At 42.8% G+C, this 17,289-nt stretch overlaps 1 protein-coding gene across 1 annotated transcript; it reads left to right on the top strand.

Moving 5' to 3' along the window:
• The first annotated feature begins 8,031 nt into the window (after nt 1-8,031).
• On the top strand, nt 8,032-11,875 carry elovl1a (ELOVL fatty acid elongase 1a). Its single transcript, XM_056292766.1, has 7 exons — nt 8,032-8,116; nt 8,254-8,444; nt 8,642-8,722; nt 9,375-9,431; nt 9,544-9,649; nt 11,269-11,408; nt 11,567-11,875. Exons 1-7 carry the CDS (start codon nt 8,056-8,058, stop codon nt 11,873-11,875), a joined length of 945 nt encoding a protein of 314 aa, XP_056148741.1. The 5' UTR covers nt 8,032-8,055.
• Nucleotides 11,876-17,289: the final 5,414 nt, after the last annotated feature.

Genomic DNA, 17,289 nt, shown 5'->3' with positions numbered 1-17,289 from the left:
CAACGGGGACAAACGGAAAGCAAGCAAGCAAGAAAACAAGAAAACAAGAAAGAAAGAAAGAAAGAAAGAAAGAAAGAAAGAAAGAAAGAAAGAAAGAAAGAAAGAAAGAAAGAAAGAAAGAAAGAAAGAAAGACATTCAGGGCATTATGTCCATGCTATTCATAGTGTTTATATTCATATCGCTATATAAATGTAATGATGATGATGATTATTATTATCATTATTATATTGTTCATACATTTTGTACATGTATTTCAACGTTTTACATTACTGTTGCATTTGCCCGTAACGTTCATACATTTTGCACATATATTCTAATTTATACTTTTTGCATATCCCCGCTGGGCCCAGCTGAAGTTAACTGTTTTTGTTAGTTCACGACTTTGACTATGTTTCATGAAATCCACGGGAAGTGTTATGTTTTAAAGGAACCGTTCAATGGGTCAGTGTCGGTATTTGGCTCTCTCGCTGATCTTTTGCCAGAGTTTACGTAACCGTGCCTTGCAGAGGCCGAAAGTGGCACATTTCTAATCCCTGAGAGGAGGGTTAGAATTAGATGTCCTGCCCTACACGTGGGACTTTGCCTTTTAAAGCTTCTAAAGACCACCGTGATGTTCTACAATAAAGACAAGATGGATTTGTCTGCGCCCCTTTTGACACGCAAAGCACACTTGGCTGTTTTTTCCTTTCTTTCCATGTTACAGTGCCTCGGAGGAGCGATTTTGGCTCCCAAAATGAAGGTAAAAAGCATGGCCGCCCCGTTTGGATGTGACCCAGTGATCTTCTCACTTAGCACCAGACTCTGGGTTTTTATTCCATAAATCATTAGAAAGATAGGCTATGTTGATAGGCATAAACGTTCTACACAATGTGAATACAAAAATATAGCCGAGTGCGCATCCAAACCAAAGAAGGGCAGGTGCAGGAGAGAGGTTTTACCATTAAATTGTTGCAAAATAATGTCACTTTCATTCAGAATATTACAAATAATACAACTGGGTTTGAACAACGGGTTTAAAAGTCTGATTGCCTTGTGGCATCACTTCACTTGAGTTACCAATGGGATGTATGAGCGCCCTCTAGCGCTCAGACATGCCCATATCCTATAGAGGTCAATGAGGACTAACGGCTAATGGTCTACTGAGGAAATCCCCTATAACTTTATATCATAACATCTTGCGAGGAAACGTAAACGACAATGTAAACAATCAAGCACTAAAACGCTAAATTTAGAACAGATATTACAAGGATGGTATTGTGCAGGTTCGTAAACCTGTATCCACAACGTTCAGTATTCAAAACACAAGCTTTTATTACTCCCACTCCATTAATAATCTTCCAAGGTCTTCCCAAAGTAACAAATTCAATCTAGCGATTTACACAGACATAACTGCACAGCGAGACAAAGTTATTTCCTAATATCTTCCCTACAACATTATCTGACTTCCACATTAACAAGGGGTGACTGTCAGGTCAGGTCAGGGGTGCCATAAAGAGACTGTGCTCACCAGGTGTTTGTATAACGGGTATCTTAGTAGTAGTCACATGACTTCCTTCTTCTTCAACTGCACTGTGTAATAGTGAGAACAGTTCCAGCTGCTGACATCCTGGTCAAAGGTCAGGGCCAACAGGATGGGTCGAGGATGGTGCAGGTTAAGTTGCAGGTTACACATGTGATGCTGCAGGCTGTGCAAAGCATTATGAATTCTGGTCAGAGGTTGAATGAAGCTGGTGCAAAGGACTGACCCTGGTGATTTGTTCATCGCCTGGCTAATTTGTAATTTGAATCTCCTGTTACCCGCATCACTGTTGACGGTTTACCTATTCTACACTATTGCACTTGACATGACATGCACTCTTGGCTATAAGATTGCTGTTGCCTGCAAGTTGACACACGATTATAGGTATCTATTAACTGCTGACTCTTGCAGGTTGCTGTGGATAAATGTGCTTGCTAAACAAGGAAATGCCAACGTAAAGGTGTTAATAATATGAATATACTCATATTGCAGTGTCTAATTCTGTTTGAATTTTCAATTTCTTGCAGAATGGACTGCACACGCCAGTGCTTCCATAGAACAACATACAATCGGAATAACAATGAAATAAGATCAAACACTTTGATCGAGAAATTCCTGAGCAACCCATTGTCAGGACGGCAAGGGTCAAATCCCTCCCCTCTGACTTCGGAAGAGCTTTAACAAATATTCCCGTGTCTCTTACACAATAGGAAAGAGGATGCTCAAGACAATAGTGGGATTGTACTCATGAAGCAAATGGTCCAGTGTCACATTTTGCAGCGGGGCCACACGTTTCCAGCAGCACCCGGTCGGACTTAACCCAACATTGAGAACTTGATGGTGATTTTTTTTTCAAATATCATGTTTTAATTTGTGCCTCTTGCTCTTGCGTTGTCCTTTTTATTTAATAAATTAACCAGGATTACTGTCTATAGGGATGTTCTGCCATTGAGGCAATACTCGTCCCTCTCATCCGCATCCCTCTCATGAGCAAACACAGTGACATTAGCCATGTCTTTCTGTCGTTTAGCCAAGCTTTTCTCCTTTTTCTTTCTGTCTTTGTCAGCATCTCTTTTTTTCTCCCTTCTGGTTCTTTCTTCTCCTTTTCATTCTCCTTCATCTTTCTGTCCTCGACTCTTTTCTCATGCTTCCATTTCCTCTAAACTCTCTCTGCTTCTCCTATTGCTCGGCTCTTCATTTCTCCATTCCCCAGCTGCTCTGCTTTTTCTCTTCGGTTACCTTCTTCCTTAAGGGTCATTAGTAATTCACCATCTCTCTTCCTCTCGCTTCAACCACCCCCCCTCGTTCTATTTATGCTCCGTCTGCTTTTCAAGGAATTGGCCCTGTTCTTTTTCTTTCCACGGGGAGATGTCCATGCAAGTATTTCAAATTCTGTCTTCCTTTCAGTTATTTCTCTTCTTCCTTTCTTTTTTTAACATTTTTTTCAGTCTCCTTAATCTTTGTTTCAGTGAGGTTAATGCTGTCCTTTTTACACTCCACAAGCAAAAGAAAAAAAACACAAACTATTAGATTTCCCATTTGGATTGAACATTGCTTTACCCTTCAGTGAAAAGGCATCAAACCCATTTGCCATTGTTTTTATCCTGTCCATGTCTGCAACACATTCACTGGCTTATTTAATTTATCTACTTTCGCCACAGTGGAAACTTGTGTGTTTTTCTATGCAAGTCATCTGATCCCATAGCTCTGTGACTTCTGTCCTTCAAGCCAAATGCTATTTTGATTCTATCATTATTTATTCCCAGGCCTTGCTTTTCTTTTCTTTCTATGGAGGTTCTTCATAAATAGCAGAGGAAGGTAGATGTCAGTGCTGGAATGAAGACGAGGCCAGTTGCCCATTTTTGGTGGAGTCCTGCTGCAGGGAATACTTATGTATGAGTTTGGGAATATTCCCATTCTGATATTAATGGATTAGTATACTTACTGCAAATCCAAACTTTATTGCATTTGGCAGGTGCAAGCACTGAACTTAAAAAAAAGAGCAAGTGTTCAACTTTGCAGAATTTTAACTAAGAAAAAAACACCCCGACTGCATTTGCAGTACTTGCACATACTTTGTCTCGGTCTCCCCTGATTTTATTTAACAGAAAGGGGGAAAAAAACAGAAACAAGGAGCAGAAAACATTGAATCCCGTCATTTTGACAACAGGTGGTGTGGTGTTTTAAGCCAATTATATAGCTGGGGACACCTCCAAGATTGTGAACTGGCTGGCTTTCTGAGCTCTATTCACTGTGGGCTTGCACTGTGGGCTTGCAATCTCAGATAAATCAAAGTTAAATTTAATTAGAATTATGGCAACATTTTCTTACTTTGAAAGCATTTGGTCATTTATGGGGTGGACAATAATGCAATGCATGTAAATGAATAACACTCAGGGATACAGAGTAAGGTGTCTAATCCCCCAATCCAAATTTTCAAATGGTTTTCTAGATGTTCACAAGCCTATCAGGGCACATCATTCAAATTTTACAGATTTACCCGCTATCTTTGTCATGCATTTGATGTCTCCCGTGCTTTTGTGATGACATTGGGAACTGTAGTTGCCAAACTGCTATATCTGCTATACAACTGGCTCAGATGCAATGTTGATTTACTGGTCAAGTTGTTAACCATATAGAATCTAGTTTACACCTATGTCTGTGAATGTTCTCATTCATCCAGGTCATGGTTATCCAAAGGAATTGAATCGAGTGCAACTGGACTTGGTATATATCCGTGAAGACGTTTCGCCTCTCATCCAAGAGGCTTCATCAGTTCGTGCCTTTCTGACTAGACCAAGCTAGCCTGACTGGCTGGTGATGAAACTCAGATATTATAGTTTGCACCTAATAGATTAAATAGACAAGTGATGGAACAACAGATTCCAACAATGTCACTGTCATTGCAGAGAAAATGTTTATGTGCTTTGGAAAGCAGGTGACTGGTGTCACGCAATCTCAACCACTGAAAATGTAACACCGAGTCCACCATTTAATTCAAGGCTTTTCAGCAGCGTAGCCTCAGGTCCATCCAACTTGTCTAATTTCACAATCACCTGAAGACAAAATTAAATGTGAGTCTCGTGGATTCTGTCTATTCCCTTACAAGGCTGCTCAGCAAGGAGCTGTGGTAGTCCGCTGACAGCATTGTGTTGTAATGTTGTTTGCTACTTCCCGAGTAATGTCGACTATTTGGACAAAATGTAGAGCCAAGTGAGTATCATATGGTCACAAGATCCACAAGAACAGCCATTGTTTTGTGGCATGTAGTAATATGGCCACTATGAGAAACAGATGACCCTCTCCTCTCACTGAAAGGAGAGACAATAGTCAGAACTTTCTTGTTCACAGCCTATGGGGGTCCAGACCTCCTCCTCCTCCTCAAATCTTTCTATAATAGTTTGGGGTTTTACAGTCCTAGGTAGCATAATACAGCTGTGATCTACAGAATACTGACGTTCAGTTCAATCACATACATTTACCTCATGCACACTGATCGTAATGGCCAAGTGGTGTCAACATTTGGACTCTAACCCTTCGCCAATTAACATGTCCTTTTGATGTTAATTCCCTGCAGTCTTGGTTATGTGAATGAAGAGGTGATAGGCTTTAAAGTAATCCGTTGTCAAATAAGTACCAATGCAAAACTCTAGCTCATGGAGGTACTGTTTGTAAGCCGTTGTTTAAAGTTACTCCCTGGTGAATGTGGCTCCTTTAAATGAAACTGTCGGACATTTTAAAGAGCATAGTATCTTTTCCGCATTGTAGCGAATTCAGGAGGCAGCCAGGAATCGAACCCGAATAGCCCGGGCCACGGCGCTAACCAGTCAACTAAAGCGTCCGACTGACTAACCAAGGGCTAGCGAGTCTAGCCATCCTTGGTCGTTACACTACCCCCCCCCCCTTCGATAAGCGCATCCCCGCGCTTATATCTGCTCCCCCACGCCTCTGGGCGCAGGTGCTTCCGATGGCCTCACGGTTTCACCATCCTACTTCTGACGCCAATGTAGCGAATTCAGGGGGCAGCTCGCCAGCCGCCGCCGCAGCCGCAGCCGGGTTCGATTCCCGGCTGCCCCCTGAATTCGCTACATTGGCGTCAGAAGTAGGATGGTGAGACCGTGAGGCCATCGGAAGCACCTACGCCCAGCGGGGACGAGCTTCTTTAAGAAGGTCGGCAATGTAACGACCACGGATGCCCATAGACTCACTAGCCCTTGGCTAACGGGTTGGACCCTTCAGTTGACCGGTTAGCGCAGGGCGACCTACCCAGGTTCGATTCGGCGGCTGGCCAGCTGGCCTCTGAATTCGCTATAATATGAATGTTTGATGAGCCGAGTCTAAGAGAGCACACCTTTAAATGTCCTGATGGTACCCAACAGCAGTAGCCTTGTAGCTACTATTTCTGGAGTTTCAGTGGACCGATGTGAAATATGTACAGCTGTGATTTAAGGCCTGCGTCTGCCTAGTTTAGCTTTGGATTGCACTTTCTATCTTCAGAGTATCATAAGACGTTTGTAACTGCTTTCTCTGGCCTTGTTTCTTTCCCCCGTGGAAGATTGCCTATGTTATGCTTGCAGTATGAATTGTACAACACAATCACATGCACGAGTTTTTCCATGATGTGTAAGCATGCACGTTATGAAAAATCCCTCCCTCCTCCACATCCTAAAGCAAATTAATATGGAAACAGTAATATTTCCTATCCTTCGGCTCTTTGTTTTTGTTTGTTTGTTTGTTTGTTTGTGTTTTTTTTCACTTTTGCATTTCCCTCTGACACATTTGTGCCTGGATGCCAGTCATTCCAGACAGCCTGTCATTCCAAGGTGCAGGTTCATGAATCAATTTCAAGGCTCTTCCACGCCACACACCCATCCACGGTGCTGGGGAACAGGTAGAACCAGAGCCACAGGAGAGCCGCCTAGCCTGTCACAATAGCATGGGCGGGACTGGTGCTGCCAAGTGATCTGTGGGTATGCTAAGAAGGGATGGGTAACAACACATTACATTAATTTTTGTTTCATATAAGTGACCTTTAACCCAAATTCAGCTGGGATGGATGTAGCTGAAAATCCTCCCTATTCAAATCTCGAGCTCCTTGAGACTGGCGTTTGAGGAAAAATAGGGCAAAATTGTGTTTGATGAGTAACATCTAATACCATGGTGAGCCAAAATATGCGTTTCTCCTGTTACATTTTCTCCCAAGTGAGGTCATCTTCTCAGGTGAAGGTGTGTTTTTACTGTGTAAGAAATATGCGTTCGGCTGGGGTTTTTTTTTTTAAACCAGTGCCTCCAGCTGTCAGACCCCATCCTTTCAACAACCATTGATGAGATGGACCAATCACAAGCAGGCAAAGTCACGATAAGAGGGCGGAGCTTAGAGCTGAAACAGGGTGTGGTTTTGAAACTAGCAAGGCGTTGTCTGTAGTAGTAGACAGGAGTTTAAATTGAGTTGAATGATTTCACTTCCACGCTTCTCATAGTTAGCCTACCAGTTTAAACTCTTCTCTTTGTTTCGGTCTCTCTCTCTCTCGCGCGCGCACACACACACACACACAGTTGTGAGTGTTCTGGTTTTTGGTGGATGTTCACATATTTCAACATTTAACATTTGAAGACACTGGGAAGCTACAACACACGGCTTGGGATCACATTTGCTCTGTTTCCATATCGTCAGTCAAAATTGTGTTGTTTATCTAATGTGGCCTGCTAATTGAGCACCTACCAACACTGCTGCTTGCTCTGGCTGGTGCAGCTGCCTTTCACACTGCAAAGAAACTGGGCTACAGATTTACACTCGGCAGGTGAGTCACTAACGCAACAGCATGTACCCAAATAAGCCTTCAGGGGTGCCAACATGAATGATTAATTCCTGTTAAGATTCGTTGGACATGTAATTCATAACTTTGCTGGTACATCTGTGTTGTTTAGCAAAAGCTTTCGCTCTGCTGCATTGTTGTCAGACTAGTATCGTTTATCAGATACACGTACCCCATACAGTACTCCGAGCTTGTTAGGCTGCAAGATAACGAGACATTTTTCCTATTTTGATAGTTTAATTTGCAATTGTGCACATAGCTAGTGGGCTCACCTCTTTGCCTCACCTGTCAGACTTGCCCTGTTAGTCAGTGAGAGTGCCTCATTGTTTGAAATTGACAATGCAGATGTTTCAGAGATGCATCATAAAGCCAACATACACCTGGATTATGCAATGATGTAAATCCTAGAATGGTAGTAAGGGATAGTTAAAATACTATGCTTTGAATTGTTTGGTGAACTTGGCATTACTCCTTGCGCCGTGCAGGTTGCCCTGTTTATCTGTTGGTAGGCTGGACATGGGGTCTCTGGAAGGTGCTTGATGAGCTTGTTCAGCTGTTTCCTGTTTGTTCAGTCTGTGGAAAAGCAGCTGGACTGGCTACTGTGTTACTCACCTGTCTTGTTGTTTCAGCCTCTTCATCTGCCTTAACCCTCAACTTTTGACTCTGGCTTTTGGTATATTTCAGGGTGGGTTTTATTCTGGGTGAGGAAGGTAGTCACCATGCTGCAAGAAATTGTATCACATGTCCAAACATTTCACAACTACCTTCTGAAGAGAACTGGTGAGTTATTCAAATGTTCCTCACATCATTCAGCCATGCTGCATTGGGCGATTTAGTGTAATGTATGCTCTCTAGGTGACCACCGATGGTTTCCATGTGTTTAGATACTGATGAGTTTGGAATTTTGTTTTCCCTAGATGCCAGAGTGAGAGACTATCTATTAATGCAGAGCCCCATTCAAATGACCACCATCCTGTTTGCCTATATAATTTTCTCGGTGTATGCTGGGCCTCGAATCATGGCCAACCGCAAGCCTTTTCGTCTCAACGTGGCCATGATCATCTACAACTTTACCATGGTTGCACTGAATGCCTACATAGTGTATGAGGTATTTTTTTGTTTCTTTCAGTCAAGAGGGACAGTTGACGCTAAATGTTTTTTTTAACTTGATTTTGTTTTTTGAACTAAATTTGATCATAAACCTCAAATAAACAGAATCAAACCACTCGCACAGTGAAAGGAGACCTGAAATTCTACTTTTTATAATCAATTAAGAGCTGATAATGTGGGTTTTTTGCCTCCTAGTTTATGATGTCAGGATGGGCCACCACCTTCTCATGGAGATGTGACATTTGTGACCCCTCAAATAGCCCACAGGCCCTCAGGGTAAGCCAACAAATTTCTGGTTCAATTAACAAGCCTCTAAATAGGAGGACACTGTTACCCCTTTTCCACCAAGGCAGTTCGAGGGCTGGTTCGGAGCCGGTGCCTAATCTCGAACCAGTTCTTCGCGTTTCCACAGCCGAAGAACTGGCTCTCAGCCAGGGAAACTGGTTCCAGAGAGGCACCGACTCTTTGCTGGGCTAGAAGAAAGAACTGTTTATGTCAGAGGCAGGGGGCGGGACTATCATGACCAACAAAAAAATTCAAAATCTACACCCAGCTAGGGCATTTAATCTCTCCCTTGCTGAGAAAGCGGAGATGTATACAGACGTATGCAGTAACGTAATGGCATGGCTCTCTAGCCAGCTCTAGCCTGTGGAAACGCAAACCAGTTCTTAGAAGGTTTGCAAGTTGAACCAACTGAGAACCAGCTCCAGCCCAGAGCTAGAACTATGCTTATGTTGGTGGAAAGGGGGTAAGAATCATTCATCTAACACCCCTCATTCACCTTGTTATGGTCTTTTTTTTCTTTTTTTTTTTTAATTCAGAATTAGCAGTCTTCTGAAGGCTAGTTTTGAATTAAAAAGTTGTTCAGTGATGCTGTTCAAATTTTTGCCCATTGATTTGATTTCACTTTTGCTCCTCATTCCCCTAGATGATTCGAGTAGCCTGGATTTTTTATTTCTCAAAATTCATCGAGCTCCTTGATACAGTAGGGATGCTTTTATATTTCTGTCTGAGTGTACTTGCCTATTGTTGTCACATTTGAATCATTAACACACTTTAAAAAACATGTGAAAGTAATGTGGCCAACTGTACTCCAGGTATTCTTTGTGCTGAGAAAGAAACAAAGCCAGATCACATTTCTCCATGTATTCCACCACTCCTTCATGCCCTGGACATGGTGGTGGGGCATCACCCTGACCCCTGGTAAGATTAACCTTGCATAATATCATTTCAACAAACAATCATTCTCAGTGTAACTAAAGGTTTACTGTGTACTGGATCCAAACACTATTTGGTACTTTTGTATAAAATAATGATTGTTCAGTTTGGATCTTCCAACTTTGCTATACAAGACTATTCCTAGCAACAGCCAAATGGAAGTGAGTGCAATGTTGAGGTTATGTGAGAATACCATGGTTGAGAATACCATGTCAGCAACCTTAATAGAACTGCTAGCAAAGTTTTTTTTTTTTAGCATTTAAACCAACATTGCTTTGAATGCAACAACAGTACACGTTGTACCACAATTAATGAGCCAAGCAGAAACGCAAAGATATCTGGGTAAATTCTGGCAGTTCATGACACAAGGACTTATAATGGTGAGATGCAACATCTAAGATTGTTCCAACACCCCAAAACGGTCTGCACTGCATAGCTAACAACCACCTTCCCAGTGCAGTTATGGGAGGCAATGACTGTGGTTGCGGAGTGCAGCGGTAGGGCTCTTTCATAACCAAACAATGAACTTGACCATCTTAGAGTGGCACCGGGAAATGTTTTTGCTTTAACATACCATCATTAACTTAATTTTGGGTGCATAGTGAGGGAGAATGACACAATTACCATTCAAAACAGTTCCCCAGAAGCCTTGTTTTCACAATGCATTTGTCTGCCAACAAGCACCAAGCCTCCCAGGAAATATAAAGATTGCTTTCTGGCACACATAAGTATAGAAGTTTTACTTAACCTCAACCATGAACATAGTTTCCACTTCTTCTGCAATAATCTTTTGAGCTACAGCTTGTACATAAATACATGTATCTTGTGGCTACGCTATAGGGAGGGGGCCGGTTTGTCTTTACAACAGCTGACGTAAAAAAGATTTCGCCAAAATTAAAAAAGTTACCTGGTGCCACTTCAAGCATTAAAATGAGGATTGATAACCTTTTGGCCAACACTATGCAAGACCTGTAAGTTGAGCGAAAAGCAGCCTACTGAGGCTGACAAGTCTCAACATTGTTTATAGCATGGCTTTTAGCTTTCACAGTTTCACTTCACCAAACATCAAAAATACTGTAATTTACCACCAGCATAAGTGTTAATGAGGCTATGGTAAGACATGTTATCTATGCAAGCTGCATAGTTTCCGCTAAATAACTAAAGTTTCATGCAAAACATCATAAAAAAAACACAATTACTTCATTGTTGGCAAACAATGTTATGCAGTCCATGGCAAGATGGCTCACACTTGCACACTACAATCTTACAAAGTGAGCAAGACCCTATCTACAAACAAAAGATGTCTGTGAAAAAGCACACATGGAGGAAATTTATATTCCCTATGAGACCATTTGATGGGGGGGAAATACAGAAGCAGGACCTACCCATACAGTTAAAAAGAAATCACTCACATTATAGCTGACAGGTTGCATTTTAACCAGTTATTGTCCTGTTTGACATAAGGTCTTAACGTGCACCCAATATAATAATGATATTGGTCAAGTCAATTTTATTTGCATAGCCCTATATGTGAATTATAAAAATCTACTTTTGAATGACTCTGGACAAACTGTGTTATCGTGTTGGTGTCTTTGTCTCTCTAGCAGGGGGAATGGGCTCATTCCATGCCATGGTGAATGCAGCGGTCCACGTTATCATGTACTTCTACTATGGACTGTCTGCTGCAGGACCTCGCTTTCACAAATACTTGTGGTGGAAGAAATACATGACTGCTATCCAACTGGTATTTCCATTTTAACACAATATTTTGACATACTGCAACAGGCAACATAGGTGATTGGGCAATAGTAGTTCTGTATATTTTGAGACTGATAACAATCGACGTGAGCCATCATCCTTTTAAACCTGGTGTCTCTTTTTTCTTTTTTTTTCATTCTCCAGACCCAGTTTATTTTGGTTTCCGCTCACATCAGTCAGTACTATTTCATGGAGAAGTGTGACTACCAGGTGCCCACCTGGATCCACCTTATTTGGATCTATGGGACCTTCTTCTTCCTCCTCTTCTCCAATTTCTGGATACAGGCATACATAAAGGGCAACCGGCTTCCAGTCACTGTGGACAAGCCCAAACAGAATGGCCTAAGTAATGAAGACATCACCGTCGTGCCCACAGGCAAGCAGTTGGAGAATGGGACGACACACCACTACACAAATGGCAAAGCTCTCTCTGGAAAAGTGAAGAAAGTCTAGTGTGTTGCCGTTTGAGGAAATTATTTCCTAGAGAGCCGATGTGAAGGCCACAGATTCAAAAATGGTACTCCTTAATAACTGTATAGTCGTTCTTCAAATTTACATACTTTGGCCCAGCTCTTGGGACACAAACTGCATAGCGAATTTAGCAATTTAGTTCTACTTGCCGTATGGTGTTGTTCATTTGTTGATTGTTGTGGAAAGTGACAACTGTGATGCACATTGTATGAAGATAAGTACTCACTTGTCACTGATGGTACCCTGAAGACAGACGCAGCTCACCGACTGGCAGTGTATTGTACAATATCCACTGGAAAAGAAAAAAATAGCACATGTAAATTATTTGCTACAGAATTCTCACCTAATGAAAGTTGTGTTGTAAATGTCCAATGTTTTTTTTTCTTGTTTTTTTTTATTTAAATGTATATTTATCTTTTGAAATAAAATCAGTTTTAGATAAAGACTGTCATATTGACAAAAGTTAGGGTTAGCGCTGTTAAAACAATTTACTTTGTGTAATATTGATGAAATCTCAGCAACTCGGGGTTCCAAAACAAATTCCTCTATTGATAAATTAGGCATTTACATTCTATTCATGCAGAATTTTTAGGTGAAATATATTAGCGCAAATGGCTATTAATCATCCCCCCCCCCCATATAGTTTGTGGCAATTTTGTGTCAACATTGTTTACGTGAGGCATGGTACTCTGAATTTGACTGAATTTGAGGATTAATGCCAATGTTTTTGATATGTGGGTCAAATGTAAGTCTTGATAGTTTTTTTTAATCTTTTTGACGTCTTGTTCCAATAATGAGATATGGGTATCCATTTTGTGTAGATTAAAGCTCACTCCAGTCACATGGAGGACATGTCACGCTAACCTCATTTGCTGTTGCCTCATTGTGACTGAGCACTGAAACCCACTGCTTTCAGCCCGTCTCTGTTCCTGACACATTTTGATGCATGCTGAATACTGGAATTGTAGGAATTGCATTCCTACAATTACCTTAAAATTATAGGCCCTTGTTTTCATTTAAATTTCAATACTGCACAATAGAGCAATCTGCAAGTACCATAATCAAACAGTATTGCACAAAGTCCGCTGAATTCTGATCTAAAAAGTGATGGTGGTGAAATATACACCTTGAAACTGGGAATTGCGCAAATTTTATGCTGGAAGTCAACTGCAGAGCCTACGACAAAAGTGAGTTTTTCATAATTGCACACAAATATTGAGAAGAGCTGTGACTGTAGCAGAGTGTTTCTTTCCCGTCGTCAACCTGCAGTCTGTTTCAGTTTGAATGTTGCAAACATTTCAGTTTCCTACACTCTCCTACACCTCCATACTCAACCCCTGATGGCTTATTGCCCTGGAGCTGTAGCTAGTGTAACCTTAGTTACTGTACACAGTTTAACTATTATTTTATTTATACGGGCGGCACAGTGGTTAGTGCAATCGCCTCACAGCAAGAAGGTCCTGGGTTCGAGCCCTGGGGTAGTCCAACCTTGGCTGTCGTCACGGGTTGTCCTCTGTGTGGAGTTTGCATGTTCTCCCCATGTCTGAGTTGGTTTCCTCCGGGTGTTCCAGTTTCCTCACAGAGTCTAAAGACATGTAGGTCAGCTGCATTGGCCATACTAAATTGTCCCTAGGTGTGAATGTGTGTGTGTCGGTCCTGTGATGGACTGTACAGGGTGTCTCCCCGCCTGCCGCCCAATGGCTGCTGGGATAGGCTCGAGCATCCCGCGATCCCGGTTGGGATAAGCGGCTTGGTGGATAATGGATGGATTTTATTTATACATCCATCCATTTTCCAAACCGCTTATCCTACTCTAAGGGTCGCGAGGATGCTGGAGCCTATCCCAGCAGTCATTGGGCAGCAGGCAGGGAGACACCCTGGACAGGCCGCCAGACTATAACACAGGGCCGACATACACACACACACCCACACACATTCATACCAAGGGACAATTTAGTATGGCCGATTCACCTGACCTACATGTCTTTGGACTGCGGGAGGAAACCGGAGCCATGGAGGAAACTCAGGGACAAGGCATCGGGGGCGGCGGCATGGCTGCTTGGGGGCAGACTTCGGGGGCGGCGTGATGGCCGTGTGGGGAACACATCTTAGAGGCGGCAGGACGGCCGCACGGGGAACACACTTCGGAGGCGGCGTGACGATCGTGCAGGGAACACACTTCAGAGGCGGCGGCACGGCCGCTCGGGGACCAGTTTTCGGAGGCGGCGGCCTGGCAGGCGCTCAGGGGAAGGCCTCGGGTGTCAGGCTTCGGAGGTGGCCGGACCGCTCGGGGAGCAGGCTTCAGAGGCGGCCGGACTGCTCGGCTTAGTGAAAAACCGCCACTCTTATTTTAATATACACCGTCTATTTGACCCCCGGACGTCATTCCTGAGTGTGTCCTTTCTTTAGATGCGGAAAACAGTGTTTGACCGCGGGGAGAAGAAGTTTCTATTTGCAATTTTAGAAAAATTCGACTTTGGACCTGGTTTTGTCACGTTGTTAAAATTACTATATTTGTGCCCCACTGCTTCAATCCTCACCAACTCTCAGTAGTCACAACCTTTTTACCTCCAATGGGGAACTCGCCAAGGGTGCCCCTTAAGTCCACTACTTTTCGATCTGGCCATATAGCTGCTAGCAATTGCATTGTGCAGCTGCGAGGATATTTCAGGGATTTGGAGGAAGGGAGTTGAACACGAAGTGTCCCTTTATGCGGACGATCTTTTGGTTTTCATATCAAGCCCGGACACCTCCCATGCTGTCATTACTCACTCAATTTATTCAGTTCTCAGGATACAAACTAAATTTACACAAAAGTTAACTTTTTCCTGTGAATGGGGAGGCACCTACATCAGCGTATACCAACCTCCCTTTTAAGATGTGGAAAACCAGTTTACTTACCTTGGTATTACAGTCACAAGAAAACATAAGTTTTTTTTTTAAAGAGAATTTCCTTACCCTGTTAAAACATGTGAAACACCTAATGCAGTGGTCACCCTTATCTCCATCCCTGGTGGGCAGAATTAACTCAATCAAAATTAATATTATCCCTAAATTTTTATATCTTTTTCAGTCTATATCAACCTTCATCCCTAAATCCTTTTTTGACTCATTAGATTCAGTTATATCGTCCTATATGGAAGGGTAAGCACCCTCAGCTAAACAAAGTCCATCTTCAAAAATCAAAGAGATGGAGGCTTGGCACTACCCAATTTCCGCTTCTATTACTGGTCGGCTAATATACGCTGTCTTGCGTTTTGGTCGCACTTTCATAACCGAGCTGACTGTCTAGACCTTAAAAGTTAAAAGACGATTGGCCCCAACAAAGACCTTAAAACTTAAAAGACGATTGCCCCCAACAAAGTTCATCCCATTATCTGAATGAATCTCTTTCACTTGTCCCCTCCTTGCTATGAAGTGCCGGACTGCGTTTATGCACGAGTCTGTGTCCAATGATGAGGCAAGCTCAATGTGAACTGCGCGAACAGCTAAACAAGTGAATATAACACCATATCTCTTTGTGAGGCTTCTTCCACGTTTCACCTCAAATGGTCCGAAATAGTCCACCCCAACTCTGGTGAAGGGTGGGTCCTCTGACATCAACCGATCTCGTGGAAGATCAGCCATTTGTTGTTTCCCAACTGTTCCATGTAAGCGACGGCATGTAACACACTTTGAGAGAACCTTTCGAAAGCTGTGTTGGCACTAGGGATCAAAAATCTCTGCCGCAGTTCGGAGAGCATATGATTGCAGCCTCCATGTCCAAATTCCTCATGGATCTGTCATAGAACTACATCCACAATGGGAAAGTTTCTAAACAGAATGACAGGCTGCTTACAGCTTTCTGGCATAGCCACTCGACATAGCCTTCCACCAACTCGCAACAGACCATCTTGAAACACAGGGTTCAGCTTATACAAGTGGCTACTGCGCTTCACATTATGTCCCTTGAGTAGAGCTAAAATCTCATCAGAGAACTTCTCTTTCTGACAGAATATGATCACGTCAAGCTCTGCTTCGTTGAAGTCTTCCACTGAAATGCATGTATGCTTGAAGCTTGCTTTAAAACGATCAATATCCCTTTGGATCAGCTGGACCTGTTGACCATTGGCTGCACGCAGCTCTTTAGGTTTTCGACAGAGCCCCAAAAGTACAGCTTTGAGCTTCAAGAACCAGGCCACACTTCGTCTCAGCTTCATCCATGATGAGAAATGGTTAATCAGTCTCTTGAATGGAGTCATATTTTCTTCCACCTTTATGGAATTTACCTTGACTGTTTTGATCTCAGGATCATCTGAAGTGATTTCCGTACGACTGGAATCCTTGGCCAGTACTCAACTGGACCACAGAGGAAATCTGGACCAGACACCCAAGCTTTGTTCTTCATGAATTCGTCCACCTTTTGCCTTCTTGAGGCGCAGTCAGCTGGATTCTTATCGGTAGTGACATGTCTCCGCTGTTCTACTTCAAAGCCTTTCAGAATAGCTGAAACTCTGTTTGCTATGAATGTACGGCAATGCGTGGTCTCATTCTGGAGATACTTGAGTACCACTGTACTGTCAGTCCAAAAGATCAACTCTGCAAGATCCAGTTGTAGCTCTCTTCTCAAAACACCATCCATTTTCACAGCTACTGTCGCTGCAGTCAGCTCCATACGGGGAATGGTAGGTTGCCTGAGAGGCGCCACTCTGGATTTTCCCATCATAAATGCACAATGCATCTTGTTATCCATGTTCTGCAACAAAAGATAACCGACTGACCCATATGCATCTTCACTTGCATCGGCAAAGTGATGTAATTGCACGAATGCATGAACTCCAAAACTCTCAGGTTTAAGACATCTTGGAACTGAGAAGTGTTCCAAAGCTGGAAGGCCAGCTAACCAGTTAGACCACCGCATCTTAATGTGTTCAGGTAGGTCGTCATCCCATTCGATCTTCAGTCTGCATAGGTCTTGCAGAATAGTCTTTGCTGGCAAAACCACTGGTGTCAGAATGCCTAATGGATCATAGACTGAACCAACAATGGAAAGCAGTCCTCTTCCGGTAAAAGGGTGATCTCTGGTGATCTTAAACTTAAATGTGTCTAACTCAACACACCAGATGAGACCAAGGGCTCTTTCCAGAGGAAGTTCATCTTGGTCCAGATCTAAGTTCTTCATCTCTCCTGCCAATTCAGACTTTGGAATGGAGTCTAGTACCTTCCGACTGTTGCTTACCCATTTGTTGAGACGAAAACCCCCTTTGGCACAGATTTTGATCAGATCCTGATAAATTGATATGGCTGCTTCATCTGTAGCAACAGATTTCAGGCAGTCATCCACGTAGAAATTCTGCAACACTGTCTCTGTCACTTCAGCTTTGAACTGCCCACTCTGGTCTTCAGCACACTTTCTC

Source organism: Lampris incognitus, chromosome 14 (assembly GCF_029633865.1).
Source record: "Lampris incognitus isolate fLamInc1 chromosome 14, fLamInc1.hap2, whole genome shotgun sequence".
NCBI classification, from domain to species: Eukaryota; Metazoa; Chordata; class Actinopteri; order Lampriformes; family Lampridae; genus Lampris; species Lampris incognitus.
The sequence above is the reverse complement of the archived record's forward strand: the minus strand, read 5'-3'. Positions and strand labels throughout refer to the sequence as shown.

What these genes read in the sequence shown, in the direction of transcription:
- elovl1a (XM_056292766.1), top strand. Translation starts at nt 8,056, where the DNA reads ATGCTGCAAGAAATTGTATCACATGTCCAAACATTTCACAACTACCTT. An exon ending in ATGCCTACATAGTGTATGAG is followed by an intron (nt 8,445 to 8,641) that starts GTATTTTTTTGT and finishes TTTGCCTCCTAG; the next exon opens with TTTATGATGTCAGGATGGGC. An exon ending in TCATCGAGCTCCTTGATACA is followed by an intron (nt 9,432 to 9,543) that starts GTAGGGATGCTT and finishes ACTGTACTCCAG; the next exon opens with GTATTCTTTGTGCTGAGAAA.